General features: G+C 45.4%; 1 protein-coding gene and 1 long non-coding RNA gene across 2 annotated transcripts in view; both read right to left on the minus strand.

The window, feature by feature from the left end:
• Positions 1 to 19,361, minus strand: part of SND1 (staphylococcal nuclease and tudor domain containing 1) — a 406,636-nt gene that overhangs the window by 207,965 nt on the left and 179,310 nt on the right. The window contains exon 12 of the mRNA XM_084788021.1: positions 15,634 to 15,734. Within this exon, the coding sequence (XP_084644147.1) occupies positions 15,634 to 15,734 (101 nt within the window). The remainder of the gene's footprint in view (positions 1 to 15,633; positions 15,735 to 19,361) is intronic.
• Positions 5,204 to 9,934, minus strand: LOC311599770. The gene is made up of 2 exons (XR_014780002.1): positions 8,776 to 9,934; positions 5,204 to 7,897 (listed from the first exon to the last, which is right to left on the minus strand). It is a non-coding gene; the product is annotated as an uncharacterized lncRNA (long non-coding RNA).

Raw genomic sequence — 19,361 nt, forward strand, 5'->3', positions numbered from 1 at the left:
TTGTTTTAGGTCCCATTTTACACGCAGTCATTTATTCTCAGACATGCTCTGGATAAGGTACTGAAAATACTGTGAATTCAAAGGATTCAAACAAAAACTGGGAATACATTCAGCCCTCTATACATGTAGCTTCCACACCTATGTAGTCAACCAACTACAGGTCAAAACTATTTAAAAAAGAATCTCGTTTATATTGCTTGCCATTATTCCTTCAAAAATACAATGTAACAATTACTTACACAGCGGACATCGTATTAGATATCATATACAATCCGGAGAAGATGGAGTACATGGGGTTATACGTGCAGGCTGTATGTAAACAATGACCACGTATGGATCTTGTAGTCAGTGCCCTGTGGACGCTGAGGGACAACTGTGCTGTGCTTGCCAATCCTCTTTGCTGACTGTTAAGAATGAGACTACATCTCTCTTGAACAGACACCTTGAAGGTCTCAGATACCTCTAAGGCCAAGCGCTCTAATTCTGAAGTCTTGTGTTGTATCACCATAAATGGTGCTCAAAATATTTAACATTATGGCCCTGGATAGTTGGTTCTATCTATTCTGCCTATGCTGGCTGAAAGGAAGACCTGTGTATAAAGAGGAGCACATGACAGAAAGCGGCAAGGGTTATAAATGGGGTTATAACTAGAAGGGCATCAACATAAAAGAGCAAGTCTACTCCAGGATATTAGTATGGACTGAAGGCTGCCACATAATCAGGCTTTAGTCATCAAAACACACATTATTAATTTCAGATACATCGGTCTATCCCCAAACACAACACAATAACTATTCTTTGTGGCTATTTTACTGTTGGCTTAAAATAGAGTTAGGCCCACAAATGGTATTGACTGAGCCTGATACAGGGATAAATGGCCCTGGAATTTGAAAGGTGTTTATTATTTGGAGATGCAGTTTGGACTAATTATCAACAGTGGCAACAAATGAGGTTAAGACCAATACAACCTGAGAGTTTCTGTTGAGGAGGGAATCTTACAATACTACATTGATCACTGGCCACCCTAAGTAAGTAAGTAAATCTGAATCTGATGACCAGTCAAATATAGGATTAAAAGGAACCATACAGGCCTAATCAAACTCACTACACTCCTGAGGCACGCCACTGCTCTCTCAGGAAAGCATCTGCTAGGGCCATATTGGCAGCTAATGGCAACGAGATTATGGAGGCAAAGGTGACACGTGCCTTTAATCCCAATGCTTCAGCCAGGCAGATAGATTCCAGGCCAGCCAGAGCTGTTTAGTGAGAGCCCCTCTTCAGCAAAAGCCAAAACAGAACAAAACAAAGACATCACTAGGAGATAGGTAACTGCTTGGGAGAGTCTGAGTGCAGTCTTGAAGGGTAGGCACCTTGCACAGACCTGTACATCCTGGCTCTCAAGTGAGATAGTCACTTTATGGCTAAGGGACGGGGTATGGCCGGTTATCCGGAAATCCTAACACCACTGGGAAACCCACTCCATGGCTGCTGCTTCTCTCACCCCCAATACAGCAGCAGTGAACACAGCCCCGCTGTCAGTCGTAGATGGCCAGGAGGGAGTGCATGAAGGCGGCAGAACACTAGCAGTTCCATCACACTTCCCTGAGCCGGAAGCAGAGCTGGGAACAGCCTCCAGCAGCTCAGCCCCTACTGCTCTGCCACCCTGTGCGCTCTACAGAGGGGTAGGGGAAAGAAACAGAAGCATAAAAGGCTGTGCTTAGACACCGCAAGTGATGGAACAGGCGGCTATCTGCAAGGGTTTTCATTCATCTTGCTACCTACAACTCGGCTGGGGCCTGACCTGGGAGGACAGGAAGATGCTGCGTTGGGAGGCTTCTGCTTCTTCTACAGGCTTCCTCTGTCACTGCAACCACCATGTAAGACTGAATGGCAGCTCTGTTCCAGACCCAAAAAGCAAAAACCCACAGGCGTGAAATCACTATTTCTAAAACCCCAAGCCTTAGTACTTAATTTTAATTGGGGGCACGTTCCATCGGTTTTTCCAAGTGTCCCACTGAAATCTAAATAAGCTTTGTGAAAAACAGTACAATCTCTCTCTTAGAAAAAAAGCATATATACTCAATTAGTCAATAGATGAAAAACCAAGAATGACTGAGCACAATCTACCCGGCCCCGCCCTAAAATCATAAAGTTGCCAGTGCACCTGATCTTCAGAAAGTAATAGTACCCAAGCAGTACAGATAGGAACAGACCACATGCCATCAATTGTTCAGAAACAGCAAAGCATTCCCGACGCTGCTATTTAGGTTGTAAGAAAGTAAGGGAGTCAGTTGTGATAGCAACCACGGGGAAGGTCCTTATCTTCACAGCAGAACCTGCCAGCTGCCATGCTGCAGTTCCTAGGCGGCTGAAGTGACAAGAACCCCCTCCAAAATGCACCCATCGCTCAGGGCAGGGGAGGGTATGTCTCTGCCTCTCTGAAGAACAGGGACAAATAACTCATGGGACAAAAAACCAGGCCTACGTATCCAGTTTATTATTAGCCTGGCATTAAACACCACTTAAAAACAAAACAAAACCACCCGCCCACACAAACACATACCCCAAGATGGAAAATTACACAATGGCATCTGGAATGATCTGCTCTGACAGAGAAGGCAGAGCCAGCCAGGCCTAGCAATGTCCAAAGTGGGGATGGGACAAGCCCAGGAGTCTCTTCCACACTCCTGATGGTTTGTGCATGTAGTGATGCAAACGGTGCTTCATTCACAGTGGAAAGGTTCAAGGGAATCATCTAGACTCTAGAAGGCTGCTACTCTGCTCCGAGAATACCAAGCCACTACTAGCTGGAAGTGTAACTGTTCTACTGAACCCAGTCATTTTGATAAGACAGAACAAAATTGTTTTGGCACAGGCTGCTTCTCAGGGAGAAAGCTCAAGTTAAGTTTTGTCTTGTTTGGATGAGGGGGAAAAACGGGCAGAATTCTCCAACTTGTCCCTTCACACTTCACGGCCACAGCCCAGTCAGCTGGCACAAGAACAGGGGGAGTATGCTCTTGTTCCCCAGAATTTATTAGCACCTGGACCAGATCCAAGGCCTACCTTTATTGAGGCCCACAATATGGCAGCTGCTATAGACTTTCACTTTTATACAAAGTCTAAAAGGCATGTAATTAAGAGTTCTAGAAATAAGAGCCAGTAAAACCTAACTACACATGGAAACAAAAATGTGGGTAGGGAAACTGGTCAAAAGTTTTCCTAAAAATTGAAAAAACAGAACTTTCTACTTCACTTAAATGTGTTGTCTTTCTCGTGCAAAGGACAAGTGAGCCCAAGAAAAGGTTAAGGCTTCCAAGCACGCTACTTTCCCTCCCTGTGTGGAGGGAAGTGTGACTGGTTTCACGCTTTGAGACACAGTAAGCCAGTAAGCTGCTGAGAGGGCTGTGGTCACCTTCTCTTGCTCTGATGTTTCCCTCGCTGCAGACTGTGCTGAGTGACGCATGGAGGAGCGCACAGCCCGCAGATGGGGAGCAGGGAGAGTGCAACCAGTCACAGCTCGGATGCTTTACTGCTTTACAGGAGGATCAGGATGGCAGGAGAGCGGCAGAAAGCTCCCCCTGGACCTGGCCCGACACCTGACAGCTGATACATCGCAATCTCAACACAATGGAAGCACAAATTAGAGCAACAGCCTGCTGACTCTCTAGTTATTTGTAAGCAGACACATCCAACAGTCAAAAGGCCCTACAAAAAAACCCATGGAAAAAACCCTGAAAAAGCAACCGCAAACTCCTTCACAAAGCCACTGCTCTTAAACACCAGCCTTTATCTCGGAGACCCTGATGTTTACTAAATTTCTCCTAACTTCTTATCTCTTGATATTTTAAATTCATTTTCACTGAGGGCAGAAAAACTCATAAAGGCTTCAAGGCAGAGACAGCCATTGGACAATCTGCCCATCCCCAGTCACACCACGTTGGTAGCCTTCCACTTTCAACAAGTCCCATATGTAGGTGGCTGACAGACAGCAGACTGGGCAGCTAGAGCCGGCCCAGGAGGAAGAGGCCAGCACACTTGGGCTGACTAAGAGTAATGGTATGGGAAGGCTCACGACATACTGAGAGCGGCGCAGTCCACTCCTCTACATTATGCAAGACCTGGCAGGAACTACTGTCTTATGTGGACAAAGGGCTCTAACACTAAAGCAACAGTAAAACCCACAAGCCAGTGGGAGGTGGGTTTTGTTTGGGAGTTTCTTTGGGAGGCAGGACTTGAGGGAGATGTTACAAAATTGGAAGCCAGGATCTGAAATATATTAGGCAAAGAAGCACTCTACCACTGAACACTCAGTTCGGGGAACATGCTAAATGAATGTCTCAGTTAATTTGGTAGGGAAGTATTATCTGTGGCTGAGCCCATAAGTGAATGTGATAAACAAGAAAAAGGTGGCATATAAAACATGAGAGAAAATTTGATGGAAGTGAATATCCGAGGAAAGGAAATGGCTAGAAATATAAGCGGGTGAGAGACGGGAGACACTGTTGATACAGGATCAACAGATACCGGCTGAGTGGAGAGACTGCTGGGCTGGATGTGAAAACGCATCATCATGTTTAATCTTTATAATAGTGGCAGGAGCACACCATTAGTCTCTAACTTGCAGACAATAAGCTGAGGCCTAAGATTATGCAGGCATCTAATAGTAAAATGGATATTTCTTACTTCATGTCTGTTTACGCCCAAAGTCTACCTCGGAAAAAAGAACCATAGAATCTTAGGGACCCAAAAGAGTTAGTTTTAGATGACATCTAACTATTATGCTTCAAGTGGTCAAATTATTTCTATTCCTGGATTAAGTTCCCAGAAAAGGAATACCGTGCTCACCCAAACAAGTGCTACTATTGGGCCTGAGAGAAATGGAAAGAAATCTCCGCTATTTTTAAAAAAATCTTTTTGAAAATGTTTCTACAATTTCTATAACTTTCTAAAAGACCACTCGGTATGAACTGCAGAAAGTCTCATAAGAACTACCACAACTGGGAGATAGAAGAACCTGTAAAAACTCCATTCCTATTCCCCTCGACTGGCTGGCCACAGGCATTCTACATAGAAAAAGTTTGAAAAACAGCAGTTAAAAGACCCAGGCATTTTGGTCCGTGGTAAGCAGGCCACCTGTCCCTCATGTCAACTGCACTAGCCAAAGAAATAAAGAAGGGATGCTGTGGACCGTGAGAATGGCAAGTCTGGAAGGATGCCTGCAAGCCGTCCTTTACGAGGCCCCAACAAAATAAGGCAAAGGCCAACACAGAAATAGAATAATAAATAAAAAGTCTAAAGATAATAGATAGGAAGAGAGCATGGCAACCCCAAAGCAGGAAATGCGTGTGGATTTTGAGAGGTGGAAAGCAGAAAGGACCGGGTAGGTGGAGAAAGGTAGCACGAACACCTGGACAGAAAACCTCACACACAGGACCGTACTGAGAAGGCCCTGAGGGCGCCATCACACTATCAATCTGAAACCCCACTCAGAAGAGTTGGGCAGAGGGAGCACTCCTGGGTCTCCTGAAGCCCACAGAATCCCCAAGAACAGAAAGGCCTGGTCTAACACTTGTCAAATAAGCAGGTGTGCTACCAAAGACATGTCTGCTATCCCATTCTTGAACAAGTTGTTTGCAGAAAATCCTAAAAAGGGCTCATGAGGAAAAGCAGGCTACATATGTTCGCCTTAAGCCCATGGATCTCTGTAGACCTCGGACTGATAAAACTGCAAGCAACACTGAATGTGCACTAACAGCATGGCTTTAAATTCTGCAGGCTCCCTCGCCCCCTGCTCCTTCCAGATGAGGTAACGAAGAGAGGGATGCTTTGGAAACAGGCCATTTTAATCAAAATATAAAAATGACACAAAGTTAGCCTTCTCTGCTCGTCCACTGTTTTCACAGGATACACCTTTCCAGCTTTTCTGTCTGCACTGCCAGCTTGCTACAGAGGTCACCCATAAGACAGAAGACAGCATGAATGTTCTACAAGCGACTGAAGTTCTCACACCTTATACGAAAAGAAGCTGAAACTCTAGATTCCTCAACTTAGAGCCCCAGATTTGTACATAAAGCTTCATTACTCTACAACTCTCTTACAGGAGGGAAAGGCTTCCTTCATCTTTAGTCCTGGTTCAGAATACGCTTTAAATGAATGTGACTTCCAACTTGATAACAAAGCTGGCCTCCAAATTATCACTCAGCAGGTAGGTAGTTTGCTACAGTAGTGCAGACAATAAGTAGGAAATGTAACTTTGGAAGGACCAGATGGCTTGTGAGGCATGACCGAAAAGCAGGGCAGAGGTCTGAGACACCTACTGCACAGCACACTGCAGCCCATTTCTGTCCTGTGAATACTCTCAAACTCCCAACAGAGCGCTGTTTGCCATGCAAACTTCCCTGAGCTCCGTGATTTCTTGCTCTGGGCTGTAAGGACAGCTGCCTCAGAAACAGCCTGTCCAGCTCCTCCTTGATGGTGACAGTGGAACCGCCATCCTAGTTCATCTACTACACATCTGCTCTGCTCCGCACATACATGTCAGAACACACACTATGCTCAGGGGCTTGAGAAGGGCGAAATAAATCAAGAAAGTGTTCACTCACAGAGGAAACAGGGGTGCATCCTATTAAGTAGTATTCGGAGAGATAAAGAAAATTGTGCTTATAAACTAGAGAGATGGGACTATCACAGTACATTTAAATAGAGACAGTCAAACAAGGAAAAAAATAATCCTAGATGTAAGGTTTTAAAAGTCTCCTAAAATCCAAGTGTGGTACTGTGTACATAGTATTTCCAGCATTCAGAAGGATGAGGAGTGTGGAAATGAGTGCAAGGCCAGCTTAAACTATATAGCAGCGTCCTGTTTCAAGACCAAATACAAGACAAAACGTTCAAAAATGAAAGGTTACAGCTGGGCACAGTGGCACATGCCTGTTATCCTAGCACTTGGGAAGGCAGAGGCAGGCAGAAGTCTGTAAGTTCTAGTCCAGCCTGGTCTACAAACCAAGTCCAGGACAGCCAAGGCTACAGAGGAATCCTGTCTCAACAAACAAAAACAAAACAAAGCAGAAACCAAAAAAGAAAAGAAAAAAAAAAAAAAGAATATTTACATTTTAAAGGGCCCAATAAGTATGTGTGTGAAAGTACCCAGCAACAACTTAATAGCATTTCAGAAAACCAAACTTAAATAAATAAAATATTATTTTTTAAAAAATGTCAAGACTTCAAAGTTTATCGGTTAAAAAAAACCAATTGGTTATTTTGAAGCTAAAATAATCAAGAGTATAGCACAAAGAAGACAGTTCTAGACATACAGGAATCCAGAGTGTGCTATTCACACAGAATAGATAAAAAGAAAAAAATAAAGATTTTTCAGTGAGATGAAAGTAAACACCACAGAGAAAACAAGGAGGTGAGTGGCAGCTAAACATGAAGCACAGAGACAGGAAGGGGCGGGGAGAAGCCAATGCACTTCCTGGAAGACTTAGCAACACATATTCTCTGCCATAGGCTTGCTATGGGGAAAGAATTAAACCTTTAGGATGAATTTGTGGACAAATCATAGAAGTCAATTATGGTGACCAGAAGCAGATGAACTGAACACTATAAGCCAACTGTTTGAACGTTAACATCCAGGCTCCACCAACGAAGCCACCTCGAAGGCTCCTGAGAGAACCTGGAGCTAGCTGGCAGCAACAATGGTCATTGGTGGATTTCCCAGAGCTTTTCCATCCTGAATGACCCAGAACAAAGGGTGGGGAGATGTCAGTGAGTGGCACATGAATGCCACTGCTGACCTAACAGTTATAAAAAAAAAATTGTTCTCAAAGTTCACCTATTTCCGAGTGGTAAGGTAAGGTCTCTGCAAAAGCCTGGCCAAACTGGAAAAAAATTAACCCTTTTATGCCCCAAACAAATAACAACACTTCTGCTTCTTGAAATAAAAAAGCCCCATAAACATGGCACAGGCAGTGAATGTCCATGACAGGTGGCATTGATGGCAGCCCTGTCCTCAGGCTGAGATTGCCCTCCGCTGCACAGAGAGCCTGAGGTCAGCTTGGGATATGGGGACCTATTTCAGAGGAAGGAAGGAAGGACGGAAGGAGGGGAGAGAGGGAGGAAGGGAAGGAGGGAAAGGAAGAGGCAAGAGGGGAGAAGAGGGCAACTAGAGATGGTCCAGCAGTTACAAGCTTGCACCAATCTCACAAAGGACGTGAGTTGAGTTTCTGACAACCACATCCGGCAGCTCCTGTTAACTCTGCCTCTCAGGAATCCACCAGCCTCTCCTGGACCCCACAAGCACGTAGGCTCCCACGTGTATATATTCTACCACCACCCACACACATATTCACATACTTTAAATAAAACTAAAACGCAAAAAGATGGTTCAGGGGTTAAGGCTGCTCTTCCAGAAGACCTGAACTCAATTCTAGGCACTTAAATGATGCGCTGGCTCATAAGCATCTGCACACCACTCCTACAGGGTGTGATGCCCTCTTCTGGCCTCCATGGGCACCAGGCTCAAGAACAGTGCCTAGACATACATGTGGGCAGAATACCAGTACACACAAAATTCAGTGAATAGCGTCTAAGACGCACAGTTCTTAGGAGACAGTTTCAGCAGCCCAGCCCCTCCCTTGCTGGGTCTACACCAACCAATATTCCAAAGCAGTCTTCCCTGAGGACGGACTTATTGGTATGAGACAAAGCCTCACTGGCTCTCAGGCTCTCCATGGTCTGCTCGGGGAAAGAGAAAAGGAAGAGTTCTAAATCAACTCAGGAAATATCCAAGTCCTCTGTGGCCAGGCAGTCTACTCTATTGTTGCTGTAAGAGGAAAAATAGGGAAAGAAAAAGCCCTCACATAATTTGCACATCCACAGGTGCCATTATAAAAAGCCACCCTAAAGCTCCATAAAATAGCAATGGCTATCAAGTAATCAGAAACCAAGAGCTTTAAAGACGCAAGACTTGGCAGCATGAGCTGTTCAGAGAAGCCACAAAAGATCTGAACAAAAGAGATGGATTTGTCTGAAACTCAACACTGTTTCCCAGACTCCAGTCCTGAACTTGTCCAACTGTCATGTCCTGGTGGTCTCTAGTGGGAAAAGTCTCTTCAAACAACTGCTATGCTGGAGCTATCAAAGGATAGTGCCAACTAGTTTCTTAAGTATTATTAACTACTTACTAATAGGACAAAACCAACGGAAGTCTTTCTATTACTCAAGGTGATAATTATACAAGGGCATAAATCAAGTAGCCCAAGTAGCGTCCCAGAAAACAATCTAAGGATGTCTTTTAGACACAGGTAAGATCAGTCTTGCCCAGAAAACAGAACATCACGAAGCTACTTTCTTTCCAGGTACAGCTTGAAAGTGAAATAATGCGGCTATGTTTTAGGATTTGAAAACCGAGGAGGAGACTGGCTGACAGGAAAAGCATCAAAGCTATGGAACTCAAACTACAAAAGCTGGAGACTGTACGACACTTATTCTCATTGTGACTTGAGTTGGGGTGGGGGTCAGGGAGGAGAGAACCAACTAGGAATAAAAAAGGATTATTCTAGCACAGTGAGACAACTTAGCCCAATGCTTCAGGGGAACAGCTGGAACAAAAGCACTCCTGAGAAATCAAAACCGAAGAAAAGCTGAAGTCAAGTCAACCTTTTTTCCTTGTACGTTCAAAAGTCTGGCTCATATGACTACAGGGAAGTGATGCTCTGTCTGTGGAGAGTCCACACAGACTCCCTCACAGGAGGGAGTTCACGAACGGAGATGTGCTGGGTGGCACTCAGAGCAAATAGGTCACCTCAGAACCCCTAAACCCACAGGACATGGACAGTCCCTGGGCGACAAGGCCCTGTGCTCACACTGGTGTCAACATGGACAGTCCCTGGGCGGCAAGGCCCTGTGCTCACACTGGTGTCAACATGGACAGTCCCTGGGCGGCAAGGCCCTGTGCTCACACTGGTGTCAACATGGACAGTCCCTGGGCGGCAAGGCCCTGTGCTCACACTGGTGTCAACATGGACAGTCCCTGGGCGGCAAGGCCCTGTGCTCACACTGGTGTCAACATGGACAGTCCCTGGGCGGCAAGGCCCTGTGCTCACACTGGTGTCAACATGGACAGTCCCTGGGCGGCAAGGCCCTGTGCTCACACTGGTGTCAACATGGACAGTCCCTGGGCGGCAAGGCCCTGTGCTCACACTGGTGTCAACATGGACAGTCCCTGGGCGGCAAGGCCCTGTGCTCACACTGGTGTCAACATGGACAGTCCCTGGGCGGCAAGGCCCTGTGCTCACACTGGTGTCAACATGGACAGTCCCTGGGCGGCAAGGCCCTGTGCTCACACTGGTGTCAACATGGACAGTCCCTGGGCGGCAAGGCCCTGTGCTCACACTGGTGTCAACATGGACAGTCCCTGGGCGGCAAGGCCCTGTGCTCACACTGGTGTCAACATGGACAGTCCCTGGGCGGCAAGGCCCTGTGCTCACACTGGTGTCAACATGGACAGTCCCTGGGCGGCAAGGCCCTGTGCTCACACTGGTGTCAACATGGACAGTCCCTGGGCGGCAAGGCCCTGTGCTCACACTGGTGTCAACATGGACAGTCCCTGGGCGGCAAGGCCCTGTGCTCACACTGGTGTCAACATGGACAGTCCCTGGGCGGCAAGGCCCTGTGCTCACACTGGTGTCAACATGGACAGTCCCTGGGCGGCAAGGCCCTGTGCTCACACTGGTGTCAACATGGACAGTCCCTGGGCGGCAAGGCCCTGTGCTCACACTGGTGTCAACATGGACAGTCCCTGGGCGGCAAGGCCCTGTGCTCACACTGGTGTCATCATGGACAGTCCCTGGGCGGCAAGGCCCTGTGCTCACACTGATGTCAACATGGACAGTCCCTGGGCGGCAAGGCCCTGTGCTCACACTGGTGTCAACATGGACAGTCCCTGGGCGGCAAGGCCCTGTGCTCACACTGGTGTCAACATGGACAGTCCCTGGGCGGCAAGGCCCTGTGCTCACACTGGTGTCAACATGGACAGTCCCTGGGCGGCAAAGCCCTGTGCTCACACTGGTGTCAAGGTGAGCGGTAGAGGCAAAGAGGGCTCAAGAAGGGTGTTGCAGAGACACAGGTGGGAAGCACAGAGTAAAACTGTTACAAACCCCTAAATCGTCTCTCTCAAAAAATAAGCCTGTAAAGAGATAGCCCAGCACCTCCCCAGTGCTCACTTTCCCCATCCCATCTATGAGCCGCTTGTGGCCTGTCTGAAAACACCGGCCCCTCCATCACCTCCTGCCGTTGTGAAGTATGCCTCTACTAAGAAGCGGCTCTTGGGGAGAGGGCGTGGCTGACAACTGTATCTTGATAGGAGTTTCCCAGAGATGACGCTGAGGAGATGGCGAGGAGGAGTGGGTATTAGTGTGAGGCTTGACCCTAGTTATATTCTAGGTGTCTTTTAATATGAACAAATATTCTTACAATACTTTTCTTTGAGTACGTGATATGCAGAAAAAAACATGAGCTATGAGCAAATAGATTTTATGGATTTGCCAAATTGGAGCTCAAAATAATTGGGAAGTCCAGCACAGGGAAAGGTCACCCCAGAAAAATCTCACTTTTCAAGAATGCACTGGCAAGAAAGAAAGAATGAGATTTTAATCACTGCAGCTAATTACATAGAAGACTAAATCACAAGAAGAGTTATTTAAGTGTCTTAAATACAATAAAAAGTAATTAACAGGAAGCGCCATCTTGACAGCTTCACTTCAGAAACCAGGCCGAAAAAGATCAGCTAATTCCCAACCCAAGAGCCGGAGAATGAGAAAAGGCTCAAAGTTTGATCTTTTTATTTTTTATTTAAACTGTTTTGATTAACAGATAACAGCTCTTGCCAACTCCACAGTGAAGTTAATCAAGATAAAAAAAATTAATCTATTAAAGCAATGATGAACCCTGTTTGCATTGATTCCCTAGGGGGTAAGACGGGGGAGCTGATGCCTGGGTGACACAGGGGCCTCCGAGTCTCCTCCCTCCCACACACACATCGAGAGGGTTGCACCGAGCCCGACTGAGAATACAGGTAATTCACATGTTCTGCATGTGAGGCACATCTGACAGTCCCCTTTGAAATAGCTCTTTGCAGGACACCATCTCATCTGCCTCTTTTTTCTGGCTTCCCTGGAATGACCACCTTCAAAGAAGCTTTCCCAGTCAGAGGAGTCTGAACAGCAGGAGAGCCTTGAGATGTGGGCAGGCCTCTTGCAGGCCCTCTTCACTGTAGGTTAGTGTGACAAGCAGGGCTAAGCCTGCCTTCCAGAAAGGAAATGCTCACCACAACATCCTTAACCTTTCTTCACCACACCCACGCAACACATGACCAGAGCAACTGTGCTTCTGAGAGGGACACAGGGACACTCTCATAAACCTGGACACCTCACTGAATTTATTTAGTCATTTTCTTTGTCCCCAAGTCAATACTTTACTGGTTGTGCTTGTTATTTTATTGTGTGCTTTTCTTGAAATGTTGTGTTAAGCAGTGAAATGTCACACAAACACAAAGGGTGTTTATGAAAACCTGCATGCCTTAACAGCTGATTAGAAAGGAAGGGCTTTAAAATGGCTGAAAATAATTGAACCAGACAACAGCAGGAGAAAAAGACAAAAACAAAAAAAGAAACAAACAAACAAAAAACAAAAACAAAACAACAAAACAAAACAAAACAAAAAGTTCAAAATTATAAGGATCTGCAATTAGTCTTTTGGAGTCCTTTCAGACATGAAGTTATGCTGTTCACTAGACACCCAGTACTAGAGCTCTGAGAAGCAGGGCCAGTGAGATGGCTCGGTGGGCCCAGGTGCTGCTAACGCCTGACAGAGTAAGTTACATCCCTGGACTCCTTCAAGGAGTCCCCTGACCCCCAGAGGGGCACTGTGGCCGATGCAAGCCCTACCCCCTGCCCCCATATAGAGAAATATTAGCTTAGCTAAAATCATCCTCTCCATACATAACTAAGTCACCATTAAAACAGACAAAGGGGTCTTAACACAGCTTACTTCTGAATATGAACTAAATGATTGGATTCTTATTAATTACTCAATTTTCTACAATATCATTTTAGGTGTTTTTTCTAAACTAAAGAAAATTCAGGGGTGAAAGGAGATAAGTAAAAACAAACCAAGAAGAAAAGAAAATAAATGAAGCTTTTTCAGTGGGAAGCGCGTCTGGGGGTTTTACCTGCGGGGGGGGGGGGGTGGTGTCTGCGTGGGGGGTGGGGGGGGAGGGCACCTACTTTTGTCACCAAGCTTCTAAAACAAGTAAAGGGGGCAAACTTCCAGTGACTAGTCCTGCTTAGATATAAATAACCCAAAGCTGGTAGAGAGACAGCATAGCCTAAAGTCTTTCCTAGACTAGCCCAGACCTGATCCTCAGAACCTAGCGATGAAGGAGAAAGGTATCCAAGCTATCCTGACCTCTATATGCAGCCATACTCCCCTCCCTCTCTCTCAACTGTGACACCCAGGAAGGGGATGAAGCACTCAAGCACTTCTAGGTACGCTTCCTAAAGAAACCATCACAGCATTATAGTTAACAAATCAGTCAACACATTTCCTGTTCTACTGTCCGATGGCTACTGGAGCTTTGACAGGAATAGGCAAAATTCCCTAATGCCAGGGTGGTACCAGTCTAGGCCATGACGGCGTCAGCAATATCGGTAACTTCTGATGTCAAGACAGTACCAAGTCTCTGCTTTCTGGGTAAACCAAGTACAGAATATATGAGAAACTCTTAAGAACTCAATGGCCAAGCAGCAAGTAACAGAACCAAAACAGGCACAGAACTGAAATTGGTACTTCTCAAAAGGCAGTCAGATGAAGACGCTGAAGCATAACCGTCACCACTGGTGATCAGGCACACACCCAAAGGGACAGCAAGGTCTTGTCTCACCCAGTCAGAGGGTCATGATCACAACAGTGAGGAGCCCCAAAGGCTGCAGCAGGGTGTGGGCAGCAGAGCCATCACAGAACACTGGGGACGCGCCTCCCTCGTTCTCTTCAGTGAGTCCTCTTCTGGTGGATAATTAAAGAGAACCTGCCCAGGTTGAGGGAGTTATAAAATAAACTGGGACCTGAGGTCTGGGCAGCCACATCTCTTTCCACAATGTGGAAACACAATGAAGTCGGCTGTCCCAGATTATCCTAAAAACTTAAGAATCCCGAAGAGCCAGTCCCCGAATATCTCCTTTTAGGCAATGTAAATTTATTTTTAAGTCTACTTTGTGGTACGTAAGTGAGACAATCCACTCTGATGAAGTGTTAAATGGTGGTGGAGGCCATCTGCCAAAAATAAAGATGTACGTCTGCACAGATGTAAAGCTTCCCCAGGAATTAGAAAGCAGGAGCAGCAGTTTATGGAGGTGATTTGTACTTCGTCCAGTCACAATTTTCATACAGGAGAAACTAACCTCCAGCATAGCCAATGGAGAACCAAATGCCTGGCCTTAAGGAACTGGTATTAAACTGACAAAAAATATTATAAGATATTTAAATAGAATGCTGACTGAAATGTGACACCGCTTTCCACATTAGAAGACATCATCTGATTTGCAAGAAGCTGGCTTCTTATAAAACCTGTGATAGTGTGAGGTAGTGACATCAAATGCCTATATTGAGATCGTCCCACAGAAATGAAACCTACAATTGCTGTGTGAACATTAGCAACATTAATAAACACTGGAGTGAGAACTGCCTAAAAACAGTCCTTTTCAAATGTAAAAGCAAGAATTCAGGGATGAAGCTCCTGCCTGACAGGAGAGGTCTGGAAGCTACACAGTAAACCTCCATCCTCCTTTTCCGGTTGTTTCTGTCAACTTGGATTCAGGTCTCCTACCAGGCTTCCTGGCACACTCAGTAAGGCAGTCCCTGTTTTTGCTGAAAGCCCCTTCTTTGCTTCCCCTTAAAAGAAAAGAAAAGTACCAGTGTGGTAACAAACAGCACTTAAGATGTTAAGGAGAGAAAGGAACAATGACCATGCTGGTATATTTTATGCAAAATGAGAGGTACTACTGGGGACTGACTGATTGTTTTAATATTTATTGTGAAAGCGCGCCCAGCAGGCTTCCTCCTTCTGCTGTCAGATGCCTCCCTAACACTTCTGTTCATCAGGCAGGCTACCCAGAGACCTAGGAATACAGCTAGGGCACAGCCAGTCCATTATCTCTATACAAAGGAAATACTCAGTTAACCTCTCTCTCCCTTTTCTTTCTCAATTTACTAAAGGGTGGGAGTATCTGAAACTCACCTTCCTAAACCAACATGCAGAAGCTCTTAACTAGTTTTGGATAGCACCTAGGGACAGCTTGATACTCAATAAATAGCATTATTAATAGTAATAATGTACTTCACAGGGCCAAGCACACAGAGCCCAATAAATCTTAAATAATAACAATAATGGAAGTATATGATTAGCTAATGAGTGATTATAAAGTACTTTATAAATATAAAGTGCTACACAGGCACATAATTATAATCCACTGGGTTAAGTGCAGGAGAAAGCAAGGGGGGCAGGGGCGAGATTGACCGGGCAGAGTGCTCAGCTACTGAAACCACAGCCGAGCCTCTGCTAGTTAGAACACTCACATTCCTCCAATGGTGACAGTGGCACAGGTCCGCTCTGAAAAGGCAGGCACAGTTTCTGTGGCTGGGCTGGCTGGTCTAATGTAGTCCACAGTCACATTGACCTGGAAACAAATAATCAAGCGAGTTAGGTTTGGAAGTCTATGCCAGGACACTGGCAGCCATGGCACATGCACAATCAACTCAGGTGGGCTTTATGTATCTAAGATTAAAACAACAATAAAAGCCAGCATGGTGGCGTACACCTTTAGTCCCAGCACTTGGGAGGCAGAGGCAGAAGGATCTCTGTGAGTTCAAGGCCAGTCTAGTCTACAAAGTGAGTCCAGGGCAGGCACGGCTACACAGAGGAACCCTGTCTAAAAAGAAAAAAAAGGGGGGGGGGGGGAGGGGCAGGGACAACAATAACAAGCCAACTAACACATGGCGGAAAAAAATATCTACAAAAGACACTGGATAAAGGACTACCCAGGATGTAGAAAAAAGTTCTCGAAGCTCAATAGGACAATTTGGTTAATGCCGTACGATTTGAACAACTCCAAGACAACATATAGATGATGAGGAAACATTGGCTACAGTGTTCTACTCCAAATGTCCAATTTTAAGCAATGAAATATGAGCTAAGGATGCGCTTAGTAACGAGGTGCTTGGCTGCCCTATACGAGACTCTATATTCAACTGCAGCACTGCAAACATACCCCCCCACTAACACACCATATGCATAATAGGACAGACAAGTTCCACATTAGAAATAACTTGAAGGTTTTACAAGAGCGTGGAACAAAAGAACTCTCATTCAACACTGCTGGGAATGTAAAATGGCATCGGTATCAAGTGTTGGAACAAAGTTCACTAGGTTCTGAAACAACTAAGCATAAATTGTAAATAGTCTGCTGCTGATGGACGAGTACTCAGTGCAGAACTGAGCTGCCATGCCGCGAACAGACACAGAAGAACCTCAAATGTTTGTTGTTGAATGCAAGAAGCTTGTATACAAAGGTCTCAGACTGCAGGGTCTCAACTGTCTAACATTCTGGAAAAGGCAAAACTAGGAAGATAGCAAAAAGGATCAGTGATACCCAGGGAATGGGTTGGCAGAACTGGAGAGAGTTGTGAGATTTGAGGGCTGTAGAAGTATTCTGCCTGTTAGCACAATGCTCTTATGTTTGTCAAAGATGATGGTACATACTCTCATGCTTGCCAAGGCCTACAGAAGTGCAACAATACCAGACACCCTATGTGTGTAGTGATGACTGTATGTCAATGTTGGTTTGTCAGTTTTAGCAAACATCTCTCTCTGGTGTGGGACACTGTGCCTGGGCAGGGGTTAGGGAACAGAGTGCATAGAAAGTCTCTATATATTCTGCTGTGTTTTTTTTTTAAAAAGATTTATTTATGTATGTATATGAACATTTTATTTGCGTATATGTCTGCACAACAGAAAACAGCATGAGACAAAAGTATAGACGGTTGTGAGCCATTTATAGATGGTTACTAGGAATTGTACTTGGGACCTAGGATAATCATCCGAAAAGTTTATTTTTAAATATAAATTAAGCCAGGCAGAGGTGGTGCACAGCTTTAATCCTAGTCAAAGTCAGGTGAATTTCTTGAGTTCAAGGCTAGACAGAGCTACACAGAGAAACCCTGTCTCACCTCCTTCTCCAAAAAATTTAAGGAAAACACAGATAGCTCAAAGAAGCCAATTGGCTAAACAGAAAAGTCCAAAGCAATTCCATTTGATGGTCAAAGATGGCAGAATTCTTGAGCGACTGTCAGATGATATGGCAAAATGTTTCTTAGACCATTTCTCCATCAAAATACCTGTGTCTAAATATGACTTGCCTTCTCAGAGAGGCTGCATGTAATTGCTGTCTGCCCTAACTTCTCTTGGGCAAGTAAAGAGCTATCAAGAAGAACAAGATGGCAATCACAAGGATGCCTGGATCTGATTTCACAGTGTATAAATCAAAGTGACACAGCTAACTAGGTCTAATAGCAACAGAGTTGGAGACAGCAAGGTACTGGGAAGAATTCAGGGCATATAAGATAGAAGAGAGCAAAAGAATATTTATGTTTTCAACTAACAAAGGACACACATACAAACAGGAAGCTGCAGGCATGAGGTTACTGTACAATAAATGAATGAGCGCATATTTATGAAAGACTTGTTTATGTGGGATCCATTAGAAAATACCACAGGTCACATCTGTACGCCATACCCAAGCCTCGCCTATCTACACTAAAGACAGCCCTGACTCAAGCGTTGTGAAGCCACCCGAGCCCACGGTGCCTTCTCTCTGCCCACTGTCAGATCTCAGGACAGCACATGGACAGCACATACTGCAGGCATCACATTCGGCCAGTTCTGGCCAGTGCCATTCCAATCCTTTCACTTTGTCTGTTCTTCATAAATGTTTTAAAAACAGAACAAGGAAGGGCTCAGGAGATGTCTTAGTTGGTAAAGTGTGTCCCACAAATACACAAGGATTTGAGTTCTATCCTTGCGTCCACCTAAAAAAGAACCAGGCCAACATTGCCTGTATATAAACTCAGTTCTGGGAGGTTAAGACAAGAGAGTCCTGGGCTTGCTGTCCAGCTGGTTTAGCCAATTGAGCTCCAGGTTCAATGAGAGAAACTGCTTCAAAAAACAAGGAGAATGGCTGTGAAAGAAGCCTGTGGACAACCTCTATCTAATCTCTACAGACATGTAAACACATGTATGCAAACATGAAAATACATAAAAAGTCAACTGTCAAATCACAAACCTGAAGATCACCAAGCAGAGTATAGGCCCAGCCACCTGTAATCCCAGCACTCGGGAGGCAGAGGCAGGCGGACCTCTGAGTTCCAGGCCATTTGGTCTACAAAGTTAGTCCAGGACAGCCAAGGCTGGACAGAAAAACCCTGTCTCAAAAACAAACAAATAAGACAACAACAAAACCCCAGACTCGGCTCAGAAGAAGTAAGACCAGCTCAATCTTTCTTTGCGACGTCTTAGGTAGTAAGGACGGCCCCTAAAAGCAGGCGTCTGCACTCACATTGTGTAAACATGAGAAAGGTGGACAGGCAGGGGGATTAGCCAACAAATACTTCGAGTGTTTTATGTTTCCCTGATGCAGCTGAACTCAGTTAATACAGGTCAAAGTCAGGACAAGGATGGGAGGGCTGCACCCAGAGAGGGTATGAGTGGCTCAGACTAGGGGGAAGTACTCTAGCTAAGTTAGTTCACCTAGAACTCTTCAGCATACATACAAAACTGAGATACCAGCAAAGTAAAAAGAGTATCTGAAGCCATGAAAAAAACCACATAGGTGGTCAAAATGTCAGCTAAATATCAAGGGTGGCCAAACATGGAATTAAAAGTATCCTAGATCCACAGACTGTGCAGCCTTAAACCTCATCAAAGAAGTTCCTTTGTGCAATGGACAGCACTTACAACTGGCCCAATTACATATAATTACATGAACAACGACTGTGAGGTGCTCAGCCACGATGGGAAATCTCTATCACAACGTTTCCCAAAATCTCAGGGAGCATGGGGGCGGGGGGAGCCAGGGCCATGGAGAAGTAAAGCAAACAGTGTCTTCTGGTCATGATGGGGTGTATGAGAAGCTTGTGGCTGCACAAACTCAACACAGTCAACATTACAGCATGGGATAAAAAGGGGTTCATTAGTTCACCTCAACTGAGAAGCTCTAGGGAGCTGATTGATGGCTTCTGGGGAAGGGAGC

This window comes from Acomys minous, assembly GCF_964271855.1.
Source record: "Acomys minous genome assembly, chromosome: 6".
Lineage (NCBI taxonomy): Eukaryota > Metazoa > Chordata > Mammalia > Rodentia > Muridae > Acomys > Acomys minous.